The sequence below is a fragment of the Perca fluviatilis genome, chromosome 6 (genome assembly GCF_010015445.1).
Source record: "Perca fluviatilis chromosome 6, GENO_Pfluv_1.0, whole genome shotgun sequence".
Taxonomy (NCBI): Eukaryota; Metazoa; Chordata; class Actinopteri; order Perciformes; family Percidae; genus Perca; species Perca fluviatilis.
Genome location: NC_053117.1, coordinates 32737506 through 32760164, shown reverse-complemented (window position 1 = coordinate 32760164; position 22659 = coordinate 32737506). Strand labels below are relative to the sequence as shown.

The 22659-nt window shown below is 40.2% G+C and overlaps 1 protein-coding gene across 2 annotated transcripts in view; it reads left to right on the top strand.

The window, feature by feature from the left end:
- Positions 1 to 22659, top strand: part of LOC120560704 (protein unc-13 homolog B-like) — a 103191-nt gene that overhangs the window by 3693 nt on the left and 76839 nt on the right. The window contains exon 3 of one of the 2 annotated variants that reach the window (XM_039803476.1): positions 2528 to 2594. In XM_039803476.1, the coding sequence (XP_039659410.1) occupies positions 2528 to 2594 (67 nt within the window). Of the gene's footprint in view, positions 1 to 2527; positions 2616 to 22659 lie in introns of both variants that reach the window. The other variant, XM_039803475.1, reaches the window with a different exon arrangement.

The following is a 22659-nucleotide window of genomic DNA, read 5'->3' as shown; positions in this document are numbered from 1 at the left end:
TTTCCTCACATTTAGAACCTTTTTATCAAATTAGTGTAAAACAACATGTTATATGCAATTGTCAACAATATGTTCATACATTTTTTTTATCTTAATATTGAATCTAAATGTAAAATCTAAATATTAATGGTAGATCTAAATGTTAAATCTACTGTAAATTTAAATGTTAAATCAATAAGCTAAATGTTAATTGTAAAGCAAAATGTTAAAAAAATATGCTAATCGCCTACCGTTAGCTACTCCGCTGTGTTGTAGAGTAATGTCTGGCTATGTAAGACTAGCATCTAGCAACATCGATGCTGTTCTCAACCTGGCAACCTCCGTGAACTTCGAGTCTGGGAAGGAGGGGGTGGGGGAGACGACTGTCCAGTATTTTGAATTTGGACTGCAGTAACTATTTTAAATGCTAGCTGTCGGTATTACATATTGGACCTTTAACATTTAGGGCCGTATCTTGCACCCAGCGCAATTGACTTTGTACACCGACGCATGTATCATTCCTATTTGCACCCGACGCACAGCAGACTGTTCCCTCCACAGATGCACATCGGTAAATTAGGGAATGAATTTGCGCTCCCGGGGGCGGTTCAGCGAAAAGAGGAGGCAGGTTCGGGCACAAACGTTCCCTGATGCTATTTTGCAGTTTCAGAAAACAATTCTGCCACTGACCAGGAAAAACCTGGTCCAAAGTCAGTGGCTTTTTATTCAGATGCTATTTTAGGGGCGCATGCTTGGCCATAATGTAGCGTGCGCACAACGCGCATACACCTTGCTTCCCTCATCTACACAGACGCAGCAGTTCCCATTTTTGCAAACCATACATAATTACAAGGAAAAATATTACTGAAAATGCGCTTCAGGTGTTTGGATAGGTCAGGAGGCAGTTTACAGTACAGTCCTCAAAAAGTCGCAGCATTCTTTGTGGCTTGTTGTGTTTTACACAACATTTCCATGAATCATGGATGTGTTGATGACATAAATGAGGAAATATTAGAGGACTTAAGGAGACGTGATGTTGAACTACGGTGGGACACTTGAGGGTCCGGGAGTGGCAATGCGCGATGCGCTGCTGATGGAGCGGGTGGACGGAGATGGAGTTGGGGGAGAAGGAAGGGGCGCAACAGGAGCAGGTGGTGCGTTTGGAGACCAACACTCCATGGCTGCAGCAATCCTCTACAGACTTGAGGAGATGCGCCCGAGAGGCCGCAGCAACATCGCCACCCGAACAAGATGGGCATTTATTACTTTGCCGCATCCCGGACAGCTCCCGCTGGCGTGCGCCAGGCAAATCCGCCGTCATAATAGCAATCCGCCATGGAACAAGCGTGCCTGCTCTTAAAGGGAATGTGAGATGACGCTCTGATTGGTTATTTTCACGTTACACCCAAACCATACCTAGCTACTTGAGACCAACCCATCTTAGATTTCATTTATCCAGCCGTTATAACAGCAACAGCACCCGAGATCCGCCCACAAAGCTACTTGCGTTTTGCGTTTCATACTTCCGTTTCAGATCGTTAAAATAGGACCCTTAGATTTAGATTCATCATTTAGATTTTACATTTAACATTTAGATTTGGATTTAATCTTTAGATTTAATATTTAGGTTTAGATTTAATATTTAGGTTTAGATTTAATATTTAGATTTTACTTTTATAAAACTATTGTTGACAATTGCATAACACGTTTTACACAAATTTCCGTCTTAAATGTGAGAAAAATTAGCTAAATGTGAGGAAAGTGAGCTAAATAATCAAAATATATCAGCTACAATATTGTAATTGACATACACGATTGAGTCAAAAAAACAAAACAATTTAAGAATGGAGCTATGTCAGATTAGTTTGCATTCCAATAAACAGTTTGCAATGAAAGCTTAGTTAGCTGGTGGGAAGACAGTAAAGGACGAAGGCCGACTGGGTTGTCGCCTAATGTCGCCTGGGTTTTGGCCGAAAAGCTGCACTTGAATACGCCTCAAAGACTACAGTCAACAGCCAATAGCACATACATTCTGCACCTGCGTGAAAGGACCTCTCTATGCCAGCAGGCGGCAATAATCTTTTTGTCATTCAAAAAGTACATTTGCCCTCTTATGGACATAATGTGCAAAAATAGATATTCATATTCAAACCTGTTTTTTTAGAAGGAACATTCAAATGTCATTTTTGGCCTGTTTTGACAGCCCTATGGTGTATTGGATTGATTAGATGAGATGGCTATGGTGCAAGACACACCGCAAAAGGTTTTTGTTGGAATACACTGCACAGGAGGACAGATTGTGTCCCCCATCACTTCCATTGGAAGCATGCTGTCAAGGAATCTCTGATGATTACACCAAGTTAACACAGTTTCAATATTCATTAAGGTAGTAAAGTATAATTTTAAGACAGACTTGAAAAAATGCGAACTTATGCTTTGACTGTAAAATTCAGAGGAATGATTCAATTTTGATATAAGTCATGTCTGCCATCTTTTTGAAACTTTCCCTTTTTATCCTGTTGATCTTTTTTTATTTATCTTTTCTCAGTTTCTTCGAAGATGGCCCTCCACCGTGCTCTCCATCCAAAGTCCGCTGGCTGAAAGCATACAACAAAGTGAGAGTACAGCTCCTTGAGGTAGAAGACTCACTCCTACTGCACACCCCAAATAGTCTCTTTGTCTGCTTCTCTTTCTTACACATTCATACACACAGACACATACATATATCCTTGAGCGCACAAGGAAATAAAATCAGTAAAATCCCATACCTACACATAAAGATTCAGATATATAGGCACATAAACATTGCTGTTTCTCTCTCTCTCTCTCTCTCTCTCCTCTCTCTCATGCAATGCTTCTTTCTCTACCTCTTTTCCCCTATGGGTTGGTTGAGTTTCCAGTCAAGCCACAGCAATTTGCACCAAGTTTGTGCACCTTAAGTGTTGACACATCAAGCAGATAGTAAAGAACTAGTGGTGATGATGGCCAACTGTGGCGTCGCCTCACGTCTCCTCACGTCTCCTCACGTCTCCTCACGTTGCTTGTGTCTTGGCTTGAACACACTGCAAAGACTACAGCAACGGTCAATTAGCACGTACTTCTGTGCCTGCGTGAGAGTGAAAAACTGTCCATGCTAGCAGGCGGGAGTAATCTATTCATAATTCAAAAGGGGAAACCGCATGTAAACTGTTGCTATGATACGTACAACAACACAGTGTTTGCCTGAATCAGAGAGCAGCAGTGCACAGCCTACGGTACCTTTGCTTTACCCTGGAACGATATTGGACACAAGGAGATGGCTAACCAGATTGTCCATCTCCCAGGCTGTCATCCGTTCCCTTGGCAAAGAAGTCTCCCTGCGAAGGGGAAGCGGAGGAACCAAACGGGTCGCTGCAGCCTGCTAGCCAGTTTGCTAGCTTGCTCATTCTACCCAACATGCTTTATGCTACACTGGTTATAGAAAATAATAGCAATGTGCTTTCCTACACAGGGTTTGTTTCCGGGGTGTTAACGCTACCTCTAATTCTCATGAAAATTATCTTGCAGCGCTTTACAATGTTTTTTTAATTCCGTGGTGTTAATTCCTGCTTCTTTCACTAGTCCAAATATAATTTGCTATATTACAACTACAAATGAGACCAACATGCAACTTATATTGCAGCCAATCAGCATTCGTGTAATTGACGCGAGTCTCTTTTGGATTGTACCACAGACATAAAATGGATTTTATTATTCAGCTATGGGGAAGTGCAAGTTTAGCGATGGCTGTACGGCCGTTGTAGTCTCTTGAAAAAAGTGAGAAACGTCTATCTGCTGTTAAGGGTCTCCAGCAAACAACAGCCATCAGCCAGTTCTGCCAAGTATCTGGCAGCTCCAGCCCCAGCCCCAGCACTACCTCTACACTGCCTAGGCGAGACCCACACAGCAGCACTGCATCTCCTGTAAGTGAGTAACCGTGTCATTGGATCAAAGCCAACACTCAGAGCGAAAGTGCTCCTGGTCCTCCACACGGTGACAACAGTCCTATAATGCGGAAATTGGGGATTTGTTCAAGACGGACTCAGACAGCTGATGTTTTTGTTTTTGTGATATAGGTCTTAAATTTAATCCATAATGTTCATAAAAGGTCTTAAAAGTCTTACATTTGACTTGGTGAAACCTGCAGAAACCCTGCTACAATATGACAAGAGTGTGTGGATGAAACACTAAGTTGTTAATTTTACTAATTTAGGGACCAGCCAGCCTCCTGGCTAGTTAGTTAGCTTGCTTGCTAGGGGGCTCAGTTCTCAGTCTAGTGCCAATCTCAGTGCAGAGGGAGAGAGGAAGAGAGGTCTACAGTCCTTATATTAAGTTTTATGATAAAGGATATTCTTTTATTAGTTTATTTTGTAATGTGTAGGTATATAGATCTCTTAAAATATATGTTTATGTTGAGATAAATATACAGTACCTACACAAATAGTTATGTATCTTGTTGTATGTTTGCCCTCTTATGGACATAATGTGCAAAAATAGGTATTCCAATAGTTTGAACCCATGTGTGTTTTTTTAGAAGGAATATTCAAAGATCATTTTTGGCCAGTTTTGACAGCTCTATGTTTATTGGCTTGGTCAGATGAGAAGAAGATGTAAAATGCTTTCCTCACAACCGTTTTATTTTTTGTGCACTAATTTGCCTAAGCTGAATACCCAACCACATGGATTCCGCTCACTGACATCTCCAAAACCAATTCAACATGTTGAATAGTACTGTGTAAGAACTGCAAACTGAACTGCAACTAGCATGGCTTTTTATTTTTATATATATATATATTTTTTTTTTTTTGTGTGTGTCATTTTGTATAATTCTATGAAGTAATTACTAAAGATTTGCATATATATATATATATACTCATGATCCCCTTGTGAGGACATTGCATTGCCTGAAATTCATTCCTTGGAGGCTTTTTCTAAACCAACCATAACTGCTGCATGAATAACTTGCAGCCTTACCTAAATTTTGACCTAGTCGTAATCATATCTTACCAACTTAACCAAATTGTAACCCTACAATAATTGGTTTGTGGTGATCAGATGAGAGATGAGTCAATTAGTACACACACACCACTATAAGCCTATGATTATATGCTGTTTGAATACCAACAGTTACCATGTTTGCCCCTCCTGTATTCTTCTCTTTGCTATCAGTTTGCTGTTTGCTATCTCTGATTACCTTAGAGCCTAGACCTGTGTCTCCTTGTTTTCTTTGGAATCCAAGACCACTTTTTCCACACTTGAAAATCCACTCTCAGTCCATTTTTATTTAAAATTAAAATCTGTTGACTTTGGCTTTAAGACATCTCATTTGTTTCTCAGGGTAGACGGAAACAGATGAAGCACTGAGAGGAATTAAATCTCAAGATAGGCTGACAGTAGTGAGATTGCAGACTTGAAAACCCGGACTGACAAATGACGCAACCTTAAATTAGTCGGGCTAGGGGGATAAGTGCGTTCAAGGCCCTGTGTTGACAAGCACCCGCCTTACTGAAGTGTCCTTGAGCAAGACCCAAAAGCCCTGTTGTTCAATGGCTCACCCTGTAATCTGACCTGCCTCGGACGGGGCTAAGAGAACCAAGAATTTCCCTACAGGGACCAATAAAGTGTTCAATTATTTATGACTCAGCTCCCAAGAAAGTCTGATTGCTAAAACAATAAACCTGGTGGGCTGTCTGTCATGAATCCTATCCCTCTTTTTAAACATTCCTTCTCAAGACAGAACATGAGAGGAGTGGTTGCTCTGTAATGAGACGTAATCCGACGTTTTCAAGGTGATGGGTCAAGAACACAATAATGATGATTGCATTTACCAATTTACCATGCAGGGATGGTCTGAGGACAGATGCTATTAAGTTGCAAGATGGGAAGTGTAGGATCGTCAGGGATATGCCTGTCTAAGCTGAATCAATTTTGACTTTTTAAATCTGTCTCTCCATCCCCCAATTTGGAATCGCTTAAGTGACAGTGAAAGGGTGGCCGGGTTGGATCAGTGGGTAGAGCAGGCGCACATATACTGAGAGGTTTATGCCTCGACGCAGAGGTCCAGGGTTTGAATCCGACCGGTGACGATTTCCTGCATGTCTTCCCCCTCTCTCTCCCCTTTCTCACCTAGCTGTCCTATCAAATAAAGGCAGAAAAGCCCAAAAAATAATCTTAAAAAAAAGTGTCAATCAAGGTGCTATATCAATAAGCTTTGCTTTGCTTTGCTTGCTTGCTTGTTGAAGTACCCCTATTAATTATATCCCTTGTCTGTTTGTTGAGCTAACTTAAGTTCTCATATATCCTCCATTCTTGAGGGATGAGTGCTCAATTGCACTTTCAAAACATAGTTTTCTCTGAATTTCAGTTCTTTAAACTCAGCAGCATGCAGCACTTTGAAATTATCTTAACTGCAGCCATGCTAACTTAAATATGCCAATATTAAACCAAAATCATTACTCAAAAGTGCTTTATATTTTATGTAATGAAAAAGTATGAAACATGTAACTGTTTCAATTACATACATATCTGATGTTTCAAACTGGGACAGCAGTCTGGAAGGTTTTCAGCAGATTTATTCTGGACGAAGCCAATTAAAGCTAGATTAACTGTAGAGGCTTTAATTTTAATATGCAGATCTGACAACAAGTCTGATAAGTGCAGTATTTCCTAATGTTATATTGTTTCTGAAAGCTACAAGCTCTCAGCAGCAGTATTTACACAAACTGTGTCAGTAAAGAATATGAAAATGGCGGTAACATTAGGATTACAAATTCAAATTATGGCTGCTTAGTGGAACAAAGACCACCACCTCTGTACAGGTGATGGTGCTTCCTCTGCTGCTGCTGCTGGCCATTTCAGGACAGATCTGAGAGAATAATTAGTTCATGGAGTCCTGAGCTGATTATTAACAATAGATCTTTTCTTAAAATGCCACCTTTGATGTTGTTCAGAGAGGAAGGCACAGCAGATCACCCACCTTTCACGACCAATTATACAAGCGTTCTGCTGGTTGATGCTCATTAGGCTGTGCTCTCAGGAGGGCAGTTTGGCATGCGTGCGTGCGTGTGTGCGTGCGTGCGTGCGTGTTAGCATACTGTACCTTTTTCAGTTTGGTGATCAAGTGTATCTTATCAAAGTAATGTTTTAATGTGATGGAAAGAAAAAGCTTCTGTTTGATGTGGGAGGGCAGCAATGATCAAAGAGAAGATGTGACCAGAGCAACAAAGGACTTAACTGTTGCTTCAACAGCATTTCAATAACTGTAATTCATTGTGAAGTAAGTTTTTATGTAAACTACACATTGAAATATGGTCATTGAAATGATATCTTTTGACCTTCTAATCACCACACCAGTGCTTAATTATAAAAGAAAGTTACTTCCAACTGCACTAAGCTCTGACCACTCCTCGTTTTACCTTCACACTTTGTTTCAGAAGTCAAATAGATGGTATTTTAGGTGTGGTATATCAGTGCACGAAAAATTTAAAATTACCCAGGCTATTGTGTTATCACTTTGAGCACAGAAATCACAGTCTGCATTCATTTTTTCCTGTATAAAATTCAAAAAAATATTTTTTACATAAAGGCAGTTGCTTTTGTTTAGCTAGTCCCAAATTTAACAGATTTTGTTGAGATGAACATCAGCTTGTTATAAGATTAATTAATTCAGCTCCTTTTCTGAAATGCAAACAAGAAGAGCATTCCTATGATTTTTTTTTACAGGTTAAGCTACTATATATTGAATATCTATAAAACTTCTCTTTTATCTAAATAGCAAGGTCCCTAAAGCCTAAAATGTGATATATCAATTTTTACACTTATAAACCTTCAATTTAAACACAGACTGAACTCACTGCATTGTTAGTCAGAACACAAAAAAAACCTCTCTTTTAAGCCTTTCTTTTTTAATTCTGCAGTACGGTTACATGAAAATCATCTGCATCACTATAAATCTCACCTTCACTATTAGGTTGTTATCACTGTCACTTATGCACTTATGCACTTATTCAGAATTTTCAATATACAAGATGTCTGTTATTAAACTAGTTTGCGCCCCTTGCTACTCTTAAAGCCATCTATTGTTATATCTGTCTGGGAGTCACTTATCCTGGTCAGTGTCACAGTCTCCAATCTTTATTGAGATACACTCAGCATTAGTAAATACCATGCTATTTATTAATTCACTGTTTGAAAAGGTAGAACAACTTTTTAAAAAGTGCCACTGTTATTGAAGTTTAGGGAAAGAAGGCAGAGGATAGATCCAAGTTTGCCACTTGTCAGAAATCATCCCCATTAAGACAAAAATAGTTTTTTTGTCTCTGTAGCAAGTATTGTACCATGGCAACGATGTCACATTGCTATGGAAACACAACCTTATACCATATCCTTATATCTCTTTATGATTAGGGTGCCATCGCTGCAGCTAGTGGTAGGTGTGTGTGCTTGCACTGAAATAGTACATACTGTAGTACCACAGTCATAAAACATGCTCAAGCTATTGTTAGTTCCACTTTACAAACCACACTGCAGCTCAAGCTGTATAATAATATTGTTTTTAAATGTGAAAGCTGTCACTGGTTATTTAATCCATGCCTGTTTGTTAGCAACATATTGCAGAAATGTCAAGATGGATTATGTTCGTTGAATAGAAAAGATGATCTGATTTTCAGATTTTGTTGATGATCTGGGAATGACCTTGCCATTAGTGGATTAGTGTCTTTTCAACATGTATCATGCAACACACAGTGTTAAGAGGAAGGTATAAATTGTAGGATTCAAATGTGATTTTATTTCTGAAAATCACCCTCTTACAGATGTTGCAGTTGTACATTTTAGAGAATACTTCTGTGTTGTTGGGTTGTAAATGTTTTTGTTACATAGCACTTAGCATCAGTGGCTCCACAAGACTAAACTAGAAAAATCCCATCTCATTTTATCTAATCAGATTTTTTGTCCTGTCTATCTAGTTGACTGACACATTTTAGCACTGAGGGACTTTCTGTAAATGCCTCGCTAAAGGGAAGTACAGGGGGTGAATGAATGATGAATGAATGATGCTCTCCCTGTCCTAAGCAACTACTGTTGGTAGTACAATAGGACAATAGTCTGCCTGAGGAAGATCTTGTAGATTGAAACGTTGCCTTTATGTAAAAGAAATATAAATAATTTATTTGGAGCCAAACAATGTTCTTTGTGCCCTAGAGATAGTACAACTGTCCTCATTTAGTGGTAAACGAAAACAACAAACTTGTTATTTAGATGACCCAATGTCTCAATCCACTTTCTGAAGCTGAGGCACACTGACACCAAAAACAACAGAAATGAAAATAAGAACAAAAGAGTTATGTTCCAAAGAACAGTAGGAAAAACTACTGTGGAGTGTAACAGATTAATAACTAAAAAGCAGTTTTTACCCAATTCATGGCAAACAAGATTGATGTCATCATTAGCTCTGAACAACATGAGATAAAGCATTAGATGGACTACGAAGACTCACTATACTCAGGGGTGTCGGACTGGGGGTGGAAATGGGACTGAGTACTCAGGGCCCTCATGTGAGGAGGGGCCCATAGAGAATGCCTTTCTACAGGGCCCAAAATGTTGTGCTACGCCCCTGACTGTACTGTACTTCTTACATTTGTATTGAACAGTGATCAGCACCTGACATATATTGTTGGTTCCATAATGGTCTACAATGAACGTAGTTCCTATAGACACTAGATTCATTATCTGAACCTTTTACTGACACAATTTGAACACCCAGATACTATCCTTTTTGATAATTTCCCACATCAGAAATCGGTTTGGCCAACATACCTAACAATGATCTTTCCCTAAACTTAATAATTGTGTAGTTGCAATGTGCAGATATTGTAGAAACAAAGAATTTTAAAATTGTCAGCATGTTTGAGAATTGCCAATATAGTATCTGGAAAATAGGGTTGATCTAATCATACCATAACCATAAACGTGGCAGTTAAGAAATCAGAATAATTTTTGTAATGGTTTTGATGTCAGAATCAGAATGCTTTATTGATCCCCTCAGGAAAAATTGCAGTTGCTTACAGTCATATTTAAGGTAAAAAAAAAATAAGATTAAGAAAAAAATATATACAAGGTTGTCCCACTCAGTATTTCATTTTTGAAGGCAATGACAAAACTCAAAGTCCTTAGGTTCCAGGACTTGTTGAGTACAATACTGTATATACAACTCATCCAACACTTCACAGTGTCTAGCACACACACACGCACACACACACACACACACACACACGCACGCACTCCCTCACACACGCACGCGCGCGCACACACACACACACACACACATATGCAACCAAAGAAAGGCTGCAAAAGATGAGATTGCTGCATTGACCAGGCAGACATCAAAACAAGCATCAGAGGACAGGAGGTCAGTGAGGATTGTGGGGAGGAAGATGAGAAGACGAAGAGTAGAAAGGAGAGCAGATGGAGAACATGAAGAGCAGGAGGAGACGCTGTGACTCACAAGAGTCCACAATTCCTTGGGGGGTTTATAGTTTCAGTCACAATACAGACCCAGTTTCAAAAGTAGACTCAGAACCTGTGGCGTTGAAGTTTCACCTCAGTACAAAACGCACACACACACACACACACACACACACACACACACACACACACACACACACACACACACACACACATAGGACGATCTGTCATACAACCTCATTCCTTTTTTTATACCCAAATAAAAATAAACTTTAAACCTTAAAGCAGCACAAATAAAAAATGAAAAATAGGAGGTTTCATGGAACAAGGTGGAGCAGAGTGATAACTCATTATCGACAGAGGGGACATGCAGAGATTATTGGATATGGAGGGAGCGGAGGAGAGAGGGAGTGGCAAGGTGGAGGGTGGGGGTGTGGCCTTGACCAACTGCCACTTTTCTCGTTTGAAAGCCATGATGTCTCTCTCTCATGGGTTGGCCAAATTCTCTGGGCGGGCAAAGCAGAGAAAGGGGAGGTAACCTTGCTTATTATGACCTCATAACAAGCAGATTCCAAAACGGCTCATCTGAGCTTTCATTTTCTCAAAGGCAGAGCAGGATACCCAGGGCTCGGTTCACACCTATCGCCATATCTAGCCACTGGGGGACCATAGACAGGCTGGGGGAACTCATATTAATGTTAAAAAACCTCATAAAGTGAAATTTTCATGCCATGGGACCTTTAAAATAGTTGTAAAACAACAATAAGCAATAATAATAATAATAATACACATGAAGCTTGCTCAGTCCACCTTTAAGAATTGTCTTATTGGTTTCCAAATCTTAATGAAAATGGATAGTTTGTCTTTTAATATAAATCTCAGTTCTTCCAAGTGCAACATACTTCCCATCTCCCTTGCCCACATCTCAAAAGTGGGTACAGAATCTGCTTTGAGGTGGGACTGGAAGATGGTGAGGGACTCAGAGGTCTCTTGGGGGAGGGACTTCCAGAGCCTGGGACCTGACCTGGAGAATGCTCTTTCCCCAAGTAAACTGAAAAATGTCCCAAATGTCAAATCCGTTTACATTTAAGGACAATAAACCTACAATGGAATCTGTTCCAATTCAGAAAGGAACTAAAGGACTTTGAGAAAAGAAATAACCTGCTGCTTTGAGTTGAAGATGGGGTTCGTGTCATATTATAGATGGTTACAGATGGTTTATTAGTTCATGAATATTCTGTGATTGCAGTGATTCATAAACACAACACACCCAGTAAATCTTGCAGCTCCACTGCATTCTGATCTACGGAGGCTGCCATTAGTGGAGAAAGAGTTATTTCAGTCACTCAGATGTGAAAGGTTGAATTTCAAAACATCAACGATAAGGATGGAGAAAACCTTTTAATTTGGATGTGCTGCAAAGGAAATTAGTGAGTAAACCCTTTAAACTGGATGAAATCAAGCAGCTTTGTTATTCTAATTACGGAATCTGTTTTGACAAAGATTTTCTGCCGTTTCCTCTCATCTTTTAAAGAAAGAAAGAAAAGAAACTTCATTATTCGTCACATTAAATCATACAGTACAATGTAGTGAAATTCAATCTGTGCATTTAAACCATCCTAAGCACTAGGAGCAGTGGACAGCCACATACAGTGTCCGGGGAGCAACTTGGGGTTCTGGGACTTACAGAATCCCTCTCGGTCTTCAGAAGTCACTTGAAGACCTACAGTAGTTCTTCTGAGAGTACTACTCACATAATAGGCTCGTTCGAGATGAGCCAGATCTGCGCAGAATCGATCACCGGCGATCGCCGCCCAATGCATGCCGGTTAGATTTGTGTCCGACTTGATCCCGACTTGCTCTGACGTCATGCACACGTGGGCAACGATAATCTCACGAGATCAAGGCAGCCGCAGTTTTTAGAGCCAGGCGCCGCAGTTGCTCTCCACTGACTGCAAGACCCAGGCGGACCCAGGGCATGCTGGGAAACGCCGGCCTCTCAGCTGATCTAACAGCTGATAGGTTCAGACTCAACATGATGACGTTTTATATAAACTTTTTATTGATTTTGAATTGGAGGGATTTTATCTGCGATTTGTCTGATTTAAAGGCTTAGTCTGTACAGAACACACGTTGTGTGGCTGATAGTTATGTTTAGAGTTATGTTTATGAGACTAAATCCGTTCAGATTATGGATCATCTACAGTGTGTTAATTAAAATCAGCAACAGATCGCATGTAGAGCATTTTGATAGCTAGGCCTACTCTGTCATAATAAAAACAACTGGAGAGTGTGAACAAGCTGATTATATAGGTCTGATAACATTTTATTAAATCGGAATCGGACCATAGTGTTTCTGTCACTTCCTGTTCAGCCTGAAGGCAGCTGGAAACGGCTAGAAACTGTCCGACTTGAGAGCGGATTTTTGTCACCGCCCCCAGCTGCTCCCGCCTGCTCTCGTCCGCTTTACAGGTGAGGCGCAGTTCATCTCGAACGAACCTACTATTCCATCTGTCTCTATTTCTCTCTCTCTATAAAAAAAGAAAAAGAAAAAAAGAAGGGTCAATTACTATGCACTAGGGATGGGCGATATGGCCTAAAATCCATATTGCGATATACATTGCAGCCTCTTGCGATAACGATATATATTGCGATATATAAATTATAATAGAACCATTTCAGACCAGGTTACATAGACCCTAAGGAAAACCAAACTGCTAAATGTATTTTTTTTTTTTTAAAGAGAAAGAAACATAGTATGTAGTTTTGAGAACATTTATTGTTCAAAACTGTAATTATACAACATAATGTTGCAGATGAATAAAATTCAAGTACACTAGTTGCAGAGACTTTGACAAAGAAAAAGCTTAAAGTATTGGGTGTCTTCTCTTTAATGCAAACCATTCTAAAAGGCATTACACTTAGTAAGTTTAAGTCCTTGCCACCCAAGATGCAGAGAACAGGAAAAACTGGTGTCTGTTTAGTTAAGGAACAGACACTGTACTGGAAATACTTTCAGTATTGGGCAAAGATGCACAGATACTTTAAATAAACACACACAAGAGTCGGGACTTTTCCCGGTGGGCCGGTCTGATAATAGTTATACATTGCAAGTTGTTAGCAACACCATCCGGCGGCCTGGCGCCGCTGCCTGCTGGTCAAACGGTGCAGCCTCTGCTCAAGTATTCAAACCCAAGACTCTATGTTTATTATGGCTGCACCATCTCATCCAGTGGAAATATACCAGATGTTTTGTGCATCATTTCATACACGTTTACCTAAATTCAGCCTGACATATTTGGTATCTTTGGAAACTTTCGGATCACCATTAGAATTAAGAATAATGTTCTGTGGGTTTGAATGTTTGGCTGCACAGCATGAGTTTTCAATGAGTTGAACAGCCAACAGGCGGCTGCTTATTAACAGATTGAGACTTTTTAATCTCCTAAAAGGAGTTATGTTTAATCCTGAAAACACCTGTGATCACTAGCTTTCATTAGACAGATAAACATTTATCATACTATTCTTGTTTATATAATTATTGTTGAGATGGAATGACAATTGCATTTTCTTACGCTTTTTGCAAGGTCAAGAAATTTACTATCTACTATTAAGATTGAGAAAGTAGCTCAAAAATAATTTGGTTTCACTTCATGCTCATGTTTCAGGTTCCCGCTTTGATTATTTGATTAAGTACTGAGCACTGGAGTGATGGAATGAGAGAAAAAAGCGACATGAGAGAAAAAAGAAAAACAGAAATGGAAAGAATAGAAAGGATAAATGGATAGAAAAAAGGGGAGGGGAGGATTGGTTTGTATCTTCCAGTGATGACAACTACATTTAGCATACTAATGACACCGCCCTTCTGAGGGATCTGAGCTCTAACATTGCTGGATGACATTGGCTGAAAGTCACCATGGAAATCAGGCCTGGTGTGTGTGTGTGTGTGTGTGTGTGTGTTTGTGTGTGTGTGTGTGTGTGTGTGTGTGTGTGTGTGTGTGTGTGTGTGTGTGTGTGTGTGTGTGTGTGTGTGTGTGTGTGTGTGTGTGTGTGTGTGTGTGTGTGTGTGTGTGTGTGTGTGTGTGTGTCTTACAGGGATTGCAGGGTCCTCATTTATGCCCTCTATGACGCCGGCGTTGAATCAGATGTTTGTCCGCTTGCTTCCCCTGAGCCGACTGTCAGCCCTGTGTTTACCCCAGTGACTGAACCTGGATTTAAATACACACACATCCTCACACGCTCACACATACACCTTGCCATATATTATTCAGCCTGTTATCCAGTCTCTTCTCTCAGCTCGCTCAATCACAATCTTTAGAAAAACACAGGATGCAACCAGCAGAGGGGGAAAGAATGACAAAAAATAAATGTGTACCGGTGATAATGTCTAAGGAAGTAAAGTAAATTTCCCACAAAATTAAAACTAAGAAGGACAATTCTCTTATTTGCTATCTTATTACATATATCACATTTTAAGTGCTCCAGGGGATGAAATTAATTCCAGTCAACAGCAGGATGTCAGATTTATTTGTCTGCTCTGCCAGCAGCAGATAACCATTAGTTTCTATTCAAAAACGCTATTTGTCTATTCAGTATATGAAAGTGGTTGTTACATTTTGCAGTTCACAGTAAGTGCAGCTGGTGGTTGAAGGGTTTCTCTCCCGCTAACAACCAGTTTGTGGGTGAGATGACTATACTCAGAGCGATTTTACAGCTTTTTATACACAGGCTGCAGTTATGATTTCTGTTATTGATTTTTATGAAGTTGACAGAACCATTTAGGTAGGCTGCCATAGTTTATGTCAGAAGTGAAAACTGCGTTTGTTATGTTATTATTTCTGAAACAATTCCAACCTTTTTTGTTGAGAGAGAGAGCGAGAGAGCGAGAGAAAGAGAGAGGGAGAGAGAGAGAGAGATAGAGAGAGAGAGAGAGAGAGAGAGATTAAATTCAGGAGAGACTATCCTAATTATCAGGGTCTATCAAAGTCGGATATTTAACCAATACTGTTACCAGAAAGCTAGATTTTTGATTGGATAAACAACTGAAACTGTAATAATTAAGTCTAAATAAGTAAGTTTCCAAGGCTGCAGAGACTTGTAAAAATGAGAAACCATGTGTTCTCCAACTGCACTGTGAGTCCAAATGCTTTGGCCAAAAGAAATACACTAAATTATGCCAATATCGTTTCTAAAATATGGGGAAAAAATCTGATTACTGAACAGCTGAATAAACAGTAAATATTCTGCATACAAATGTGTTCCCATTAACCTGGTTTCCTGTGCATGTGAACAGAGTCAGTGCTAGGAATTTTTACAACTTCAAAAATACGAACCTGACAACAAAAAGATGGAACTTTGGTATGGTGGGAGAGTAAGGTGATGCAACAACGTTTAAAAAATAAAATGCAACTGTTAAAAGCTCTTTAGAAGACATGAAGAATCCCTAAACATAATACTTAATCTATGTATACCGCTGACTTACCAGCTAAAGCTCCAACTGTGCTGGCAGTGCAACTGCAATCTCTTCAACTGCACATTGTGTGAGTCAAGGCTCTCGTGGGCTCTGAAATCCTGGAGCACACATTCGATTCCTCTCAGCAATGAAAGCCATCGTGGCACGCACATTCCAGCACGTACAATTAAAGCCTGTCAGAGAATGAACAGTATAGAGCCTTCTCCAGAAGTTATGAGGGGCTCCATAGTGGATGAATGACAACAAAAAGGCTGTAATCGTATCACCTCTTTCTCATTAACCTTTTTCCACCCTGCACCAGCACAATTTTAACACCCACCTCTGCAAAAGAAGTTTTTCTTTGAGTCTTTTTTTTAATTATCATTTTTTATCACTTATAACATGACAGCCCTTCATTTAAGTGGAATAGCTTGTAATATACAATAATACGTGTTGAACAGGAATCAGTTATGCATTTGGTAGCAGTTAAATCTGCTTTATGCTGAATATTGTCTTCAATCATGCTTCCCCATGTCTCCTAACAGCAGCATCACATTGGTTATTAGTAAAATGAGCTTCGTCTTCAAGGCTGATTGCCTTGTCATGGGCCAAAGGCTGCGTAGCCACCGGGCTTAGCTTTGATGCTCTGTTGTGCTAATAGCTTTTTAATGAGCTGTAAGTCACATCCACATCCAGTTGCTCCAAAGCATTTTGTGCCTAAGCCAAAACAAAGGGAATATAGAAAGTAGAATGCATTATCATACTTTTGACATGAATCACATTGTTGGTGATGTGATTTCACAGATGAGCAATCACAGGCATTACATTTGAGAGACTGTGTTTAAGCCAATATATTTATATATCATTTCAGCTAACTGACATCCTTTCAAAGTTTATAAGTAGATGGTTTAAGAACCATACCAAGAAGTTGGTTTAGCACTTCACTGCACATGCTTCATATATCATGTATACATTAGACAGACCATTTTTTAATGCAGAGTACAGTTTTAGATTTTGTGATGCATCATTTCAGGAAACAATTGGTTTCAATTAATTTCTGTATGGTTTGAATATCAATTATCAGAGTCAGAAAACTTGGTTAAGTTGTGTAATGTAATCCATCACTGTCAAAATTAAGTCTGAATATATTTTATGCCTCTCTGCCGGAGGCATTATGTTTTTGGGTTGTCCGTCCATCCCATTCTTATGATCGCGATATTTCAGGTCATTCAAAATTGGCACAAACGTCCACTTGGATTTAAGGATGAACTGATTAGTATTTGATGTTCAAATAAGGTCACTGTGACCATGCTGATTATAACATGTCACACAAATGTCTGATAGGATAAAATGGTGAAGTGATGACTTTTTATACCCAAAAGGTCAACTTAACTGTGACATAATGTTCTGCAAAAGCACTTTTCTGGCCATTATTCAACGCCATAACTCAGGAACAGAAGAGGAGACATTTGGTTGGATACTGAATTGGTGACATTAATCTTGGCGGGTTGAAGATGTGTGTAAAGCATCCACGTTTCACTATATACTTAATACCTTCTTATTTAATTGCTTCAAAGTCTTCACATGATATATTATGAGTCTGGACAGACACATGGATGTAAACTGCAACTACACTTGTTTGGCAGAGGTACAGTATACACTTTGGGTTCTTGGAAACTTGGATATCTTTTTTACCTTACCTTGATGGACTACTTTATAATGTGATAAGATAGAAACAAATATTAATATAAGCCCATGCACTCCTGTATAGCTTGAATTTGAAAATGTAAAGTTAAAGCAGTAAAAACTGCAAAGCAAATTGTTATAGTCCTTAATATATCTTCTGTATTGAGGGCATGTGCATAATGTACTGTAGCTGAGCATGTGTTTGGCTGTCGGAGTGCGTGAGAGGTGGAAATATGTGAGAAAGAGACAGAGGTACGTGAGTGAGAGAGAGAGAAAGGAGTGACAAGATGTGGTGTGTCTGCCGGCTGTGCAACAAGCTGCGATCAGTGGAGCTAATGGGAAGAGAAGGGCAGAAGGAAAAGCCTGGAAGGAATTAAGCTCAATCAGGAGATGTGAGCATGTGAAATAGAGAGAGGCAAGAAGAAGAAAGAGATGGAATGAGAGAGAGAGAGAGAGAGAGAGAAACAGAGAGAGAGAGAGAGAGGAGGAGGAGACTGTGTGGTGTGTACAGGCTGAGTGGGGAAGTGAAATAGATCGCTGGGAAGCGACTCAGTCAGCGGTGTGATCAAGACAGAGAGGAGTACAGGAAATACAGGGAAAGTGACAGAGTGTGCTCTGATTGACACGCCCATCATCATAAAAGAAAAGAAGAACCTGGCCAATTTTCTTCCTTTTTGATTAAGGTTTAATTCACTAATATCTTCTGATTTGAGCAAATCACTCTACGAGGGTGGTTAATTAGTTTTCCCAACTCGTTACCTCAAAGCTTTTTGTCGTGCATATCTTTAAAAATGACGTAAAGAGGTGCAATCAATGCTGTGAATGTTCTTTGGGATTGTAGACGCTCTGTTGGCGGATGCTTGGATTGTTCTATCAAACTTGGCTCAGATTCTTGTTTTAACACCTTGGCTCAGCTTCTTTCTCTGTGAGGTAGGTTTTCTGTTATCACTTGAGGAGGAATCAGAAAGTGCATGGCAGAGATATATTGCAGATATATTGTTGTAAGTAAACTGTAAAAAGATGAAGACATTTGAGGAATCTCTAGGGGTTGGAGTTGATAAAGATATCAATCATATATCAGACATAAATCAGTGAATTTTCTTCATGCAAGGAGTGCTAATGTGCTTATTGACCCTTTGGGATCTTAGAAGACCCCCTGATGAACCTCTTATCTTTATGGTGTAAGATCTGAATGTGGTGTGTGTGATCAGAAGTGTTAGAGTAAGTGCTAAAAAAAAGAAACACATTTCCTCTTTCCTCTTTTCTCACATCACACCGTAATGTCAGAAACTCTATTTTTAACTAAAGCTACTGAAACAAAATCAGAGTCATTGTGCACTTTTTTCTCCCTTTTCCCCTTGAGCTTCCCTTGAGCTTTTGAATGAAGGGTTGAATGTAAATCTCAGCAGCCAGATGTGAGCAAAGGGATGTACGTAAGCATTGATGTACTGTAAGTGTAAAGGTTTGTTGGAGGAAAAGTGTATCAGGAATGACACGAAAAAGACATAAAAGAGGGAAACGTGCAGTGAAGGACGCTTCTTTGGTCTGTGTTACATTTTTTTCGTTTTTATGTTACATGTTACAAAGTGCTTCACAAGACAGAAAAAAAACAATAAATAAAATAACTATATAACTCTAATAAATGAAATCTTTCAACTGAAATTTGATCAAGCACCCACATATTTGTGGTTGTGCCTTAAGTTTATTTTCGTGGCAACTCCAACAGTAGCCTAAACAATTATATCCAGAAAGGTAAACGAATGAAACGTTTGCATATAAAGAAAATTAAGTGCAAGGTTAAGTGCCGTTTTGTGCTGCTTTTAGCCAGTTACTCAGAAAAATTAGCTGAGGAAAGTGGCTTCATATACTGTTTTATTTAACTGAGTGTCCACTCATCCATCACATTATCATCATTTGTGGAAAAATATTATTTGTGGAAAAGAGTAAGACATTTAGCCATTGTTTATTTTCCTTTTTCTTTGCATGTTATATTGATGACATTTGAGTTTCTGTAGGTGGATCTCCCTCTATTGTCTGTTCAACTGCGTTGTTACGTGTACTGTGATAATTTATTGCATGCCTGTTGTTTTTCCTAGGAAGGACCTATGAGACATTTTCAGGGAGTTGACATAAGTTTTATCTCTGTTTTGCTGTATCAATCAAGGATGGCAGCAAAACCAACGTATATGGAAATATCAGTATGTATGGAAATGTATTTAAAACCCATGACGTTGTCCAGTTAAACCAGATTGGACAGCAATGACCAGATTGCAGATTCATACATTGTCTACAAATAAAAAAAAATGTCACGCTGCAACAAAAAAAAAGAATTGACCTCTTCACATTTAGCCTACTCCTCTGAATGACAGATGATAAAAAATTATCAGCAGCATGCACGCTAACACTGAATTGTTTGTGGCCATGTGCCGACATTGTGAAAGACCACAATGATTCTGATGCTGTCAATCAAGCAACATGTGTGTGAACTGCAGGGCAGGCAGAGGGTTGTAGAGGGGGCTGGATTAACCCCGCACAGGCATTCTTAGAGTGGACACATTGACATTTATATGTGCAAATGAGTGGGCCCTCATTAAATTCAGCATTCAAGTTTATGCAAGAGGTTAATGCGTAGACTGTATAAGTGAAGCCAAAAAATCTCGATCGACCCCTGGTGACCAGCTGCAGTATAGGTCATAAATCCCGGCCCTCTTTGTTAGCGGATGGGACATGGGCAAATCAAAACTATTTCAAGTACACAACAAATAAATTATTACCAAAGATGGTTCCTATCATTTAGGTAGCTTTTATCTAATGTTTGTGTTCATTTTTCTGATAATTTTCGTTTTTATTAGTTATTTGATGCTATAAAAACGGGGTGAAACATCATGATTGACAGCTGACAGTGACTTTGGTTTTAAGGTTAAAATGCTAATTTAGATTAAAGGGTAAGGATTTCATTTTGGACTTAATAAGGTTTATACTGGCAACACACTCCTAATTAAATCCAATTAGGTGTGTGCTGGTGGGCGAATTTCGGTTTACTTTGACAGAGTTAAAGTCAAATGACTACACTTGAATTGTTGCATTTGACAAAGATACTGTAGCTGTAGCTAGTTATGACTAAAGTATGACACTGCCAGCCTCAGTTATAAGTTACTGCAAAGGAAGTAGCTTTGTGCACAACTTTTACATGGAGTAGACTGCTTTGCTACTGAGAAAGAGACAGGCATTTTTCAGATGACTGCATGTTGCTTTTAAGCAAAAGGTATACATGCATCATTTTGAGGGGTTTAGTATGCTTGAACTTAAGTTCATATGACATGGCTGCAGTGTTTTTATATTCTATTCAGCCATATTTAAAGAAAGGGCAAAACACCTGTTGCCATTGCCTTTTCCTGGCTGTAACTCACTGCCTCCGTACTCTTGGAGAACTTTGGAGAGACATTCAAATCCTGCCTACTTTGTCACCATTGCGCACTTGGCCAATCACTGTGTTAGTTTGACATGTTTGTCAGATTGTCAGTTTCTAGTGCTGCTTTAGGCTTGTTTGGCTTAGAGCAAAGAAAACTACAAGTCAAAATCTTTTCGACTTTTATCAAAAGACAAAAAAGCCAAAGAAAATATTGTGTGAAACAGGTTTTAAACGTTGACTTAGCAGCAGCTGAAGCTCCAGGCAGCATGCTCCACAACCATTAGTGTATCAGAGCCAGAGCAGAAATAAAAAAGCTTTTTGTTTGGAACAGAGGTTTTCTCTTGAATTGGCAGGGACAACAAGCGACATCATTGTTTGGCATCTCTGAAATGGCTGAGAGAACGCTAAATCAATTAGCCTCCGGAGGCATTGTCATTCGCATTGGGTTACCGATGGCGGGCGGCCAGCTATGGTTCATGGAACAGACTTACTCAAGGAAAAACAGGGAGGAAAGGATGGAACGGAGGGAGAGGGAGCAGGCCCAACTTATTCAATTTGCTCAGGAAAGTGATTACACATTCCACTTCCCAACAACCCTCCCTGCCTGTCTGCATGTTAGCTGCAGTATGACGCTGAGACACCTTGCCAGGGCGTTCCTCCTGGCTACTTTTACAGCTTTGCTTGAGAGCCCATCAGAGCCTTCAAGTGCAATCACTTTACCTTGTGTAGCAATCTGTTTATGCTGTAAACTGAATTTCCTTGCACTGCCACTACTGCAGGGGGGGGGGGGGGGGGGGGGGGGGGGGGGGGGGGGGGGGGGGGGGGGGGGGGGGGGGGGGGGGGGGGGGGGGGGGGGGGGGGGGGGGGTGGGGGGGGGGGGGGGGGGGGGGGGGGGGGGGGGGGGGGGGGGGGGGGGGGGGGTGTGGGGGGGGGGTGGGGGGGGGGGGGGGGGGGGGGGGGGGGGGGGGGGGGGGGGGGGGGGGGGGGGGGGGGGGGGGGGGGGGGGGGGGGGGGACAGGATCTAGAAATGACTGATGGAATTGGACGGAGGTGGAGTGGCGATGATAAATCAATTAGGGGGAGAATGACGAATGGAAGGAGGTGACAAACAGCTGCACCAACCAAAAAACTTTGGGGGGAATTTTTTTAAGATTTTAATGTGAGATGGTAAACATCCTCCTTAAAACGAGCGACAGCATTGGTTGCTTGTTAAAATGCCTTAAACTACTTATGTTTGTGTTTCCCTGACAGACCTGTGATGTATGACTTTTGTGTCTCAGAACTAAAGGTGGAAGTAGTGTGATGTTTGTTATACTATGCCAAAAGCTGTTAGGTAGGAGCTCTAGGTATATGGTTGGGTCAGGAAAGCAGGCAACTCTGAAACACACAACTGTTAGAGTAGTATCCAACTTTCTAAAGACAATGAATGTGTCTTGATGACGCTGATTTCTCCCAACTTTAAGTAGTTGTTTTAACCCAAACCGCGATCTTCCTCTAAACTAACCAAGATGTGTTTTTTTACCTATTCCTAACCAAACGTTAACCCTGGGTCCATTTTAAATCGATGCTGAGTAGATTGAAAGCATTAAGTGTAGCAAATTTTCAGTATTGCCCCCCATTGTGAAATGACGAGAGGTGCTATGACCTG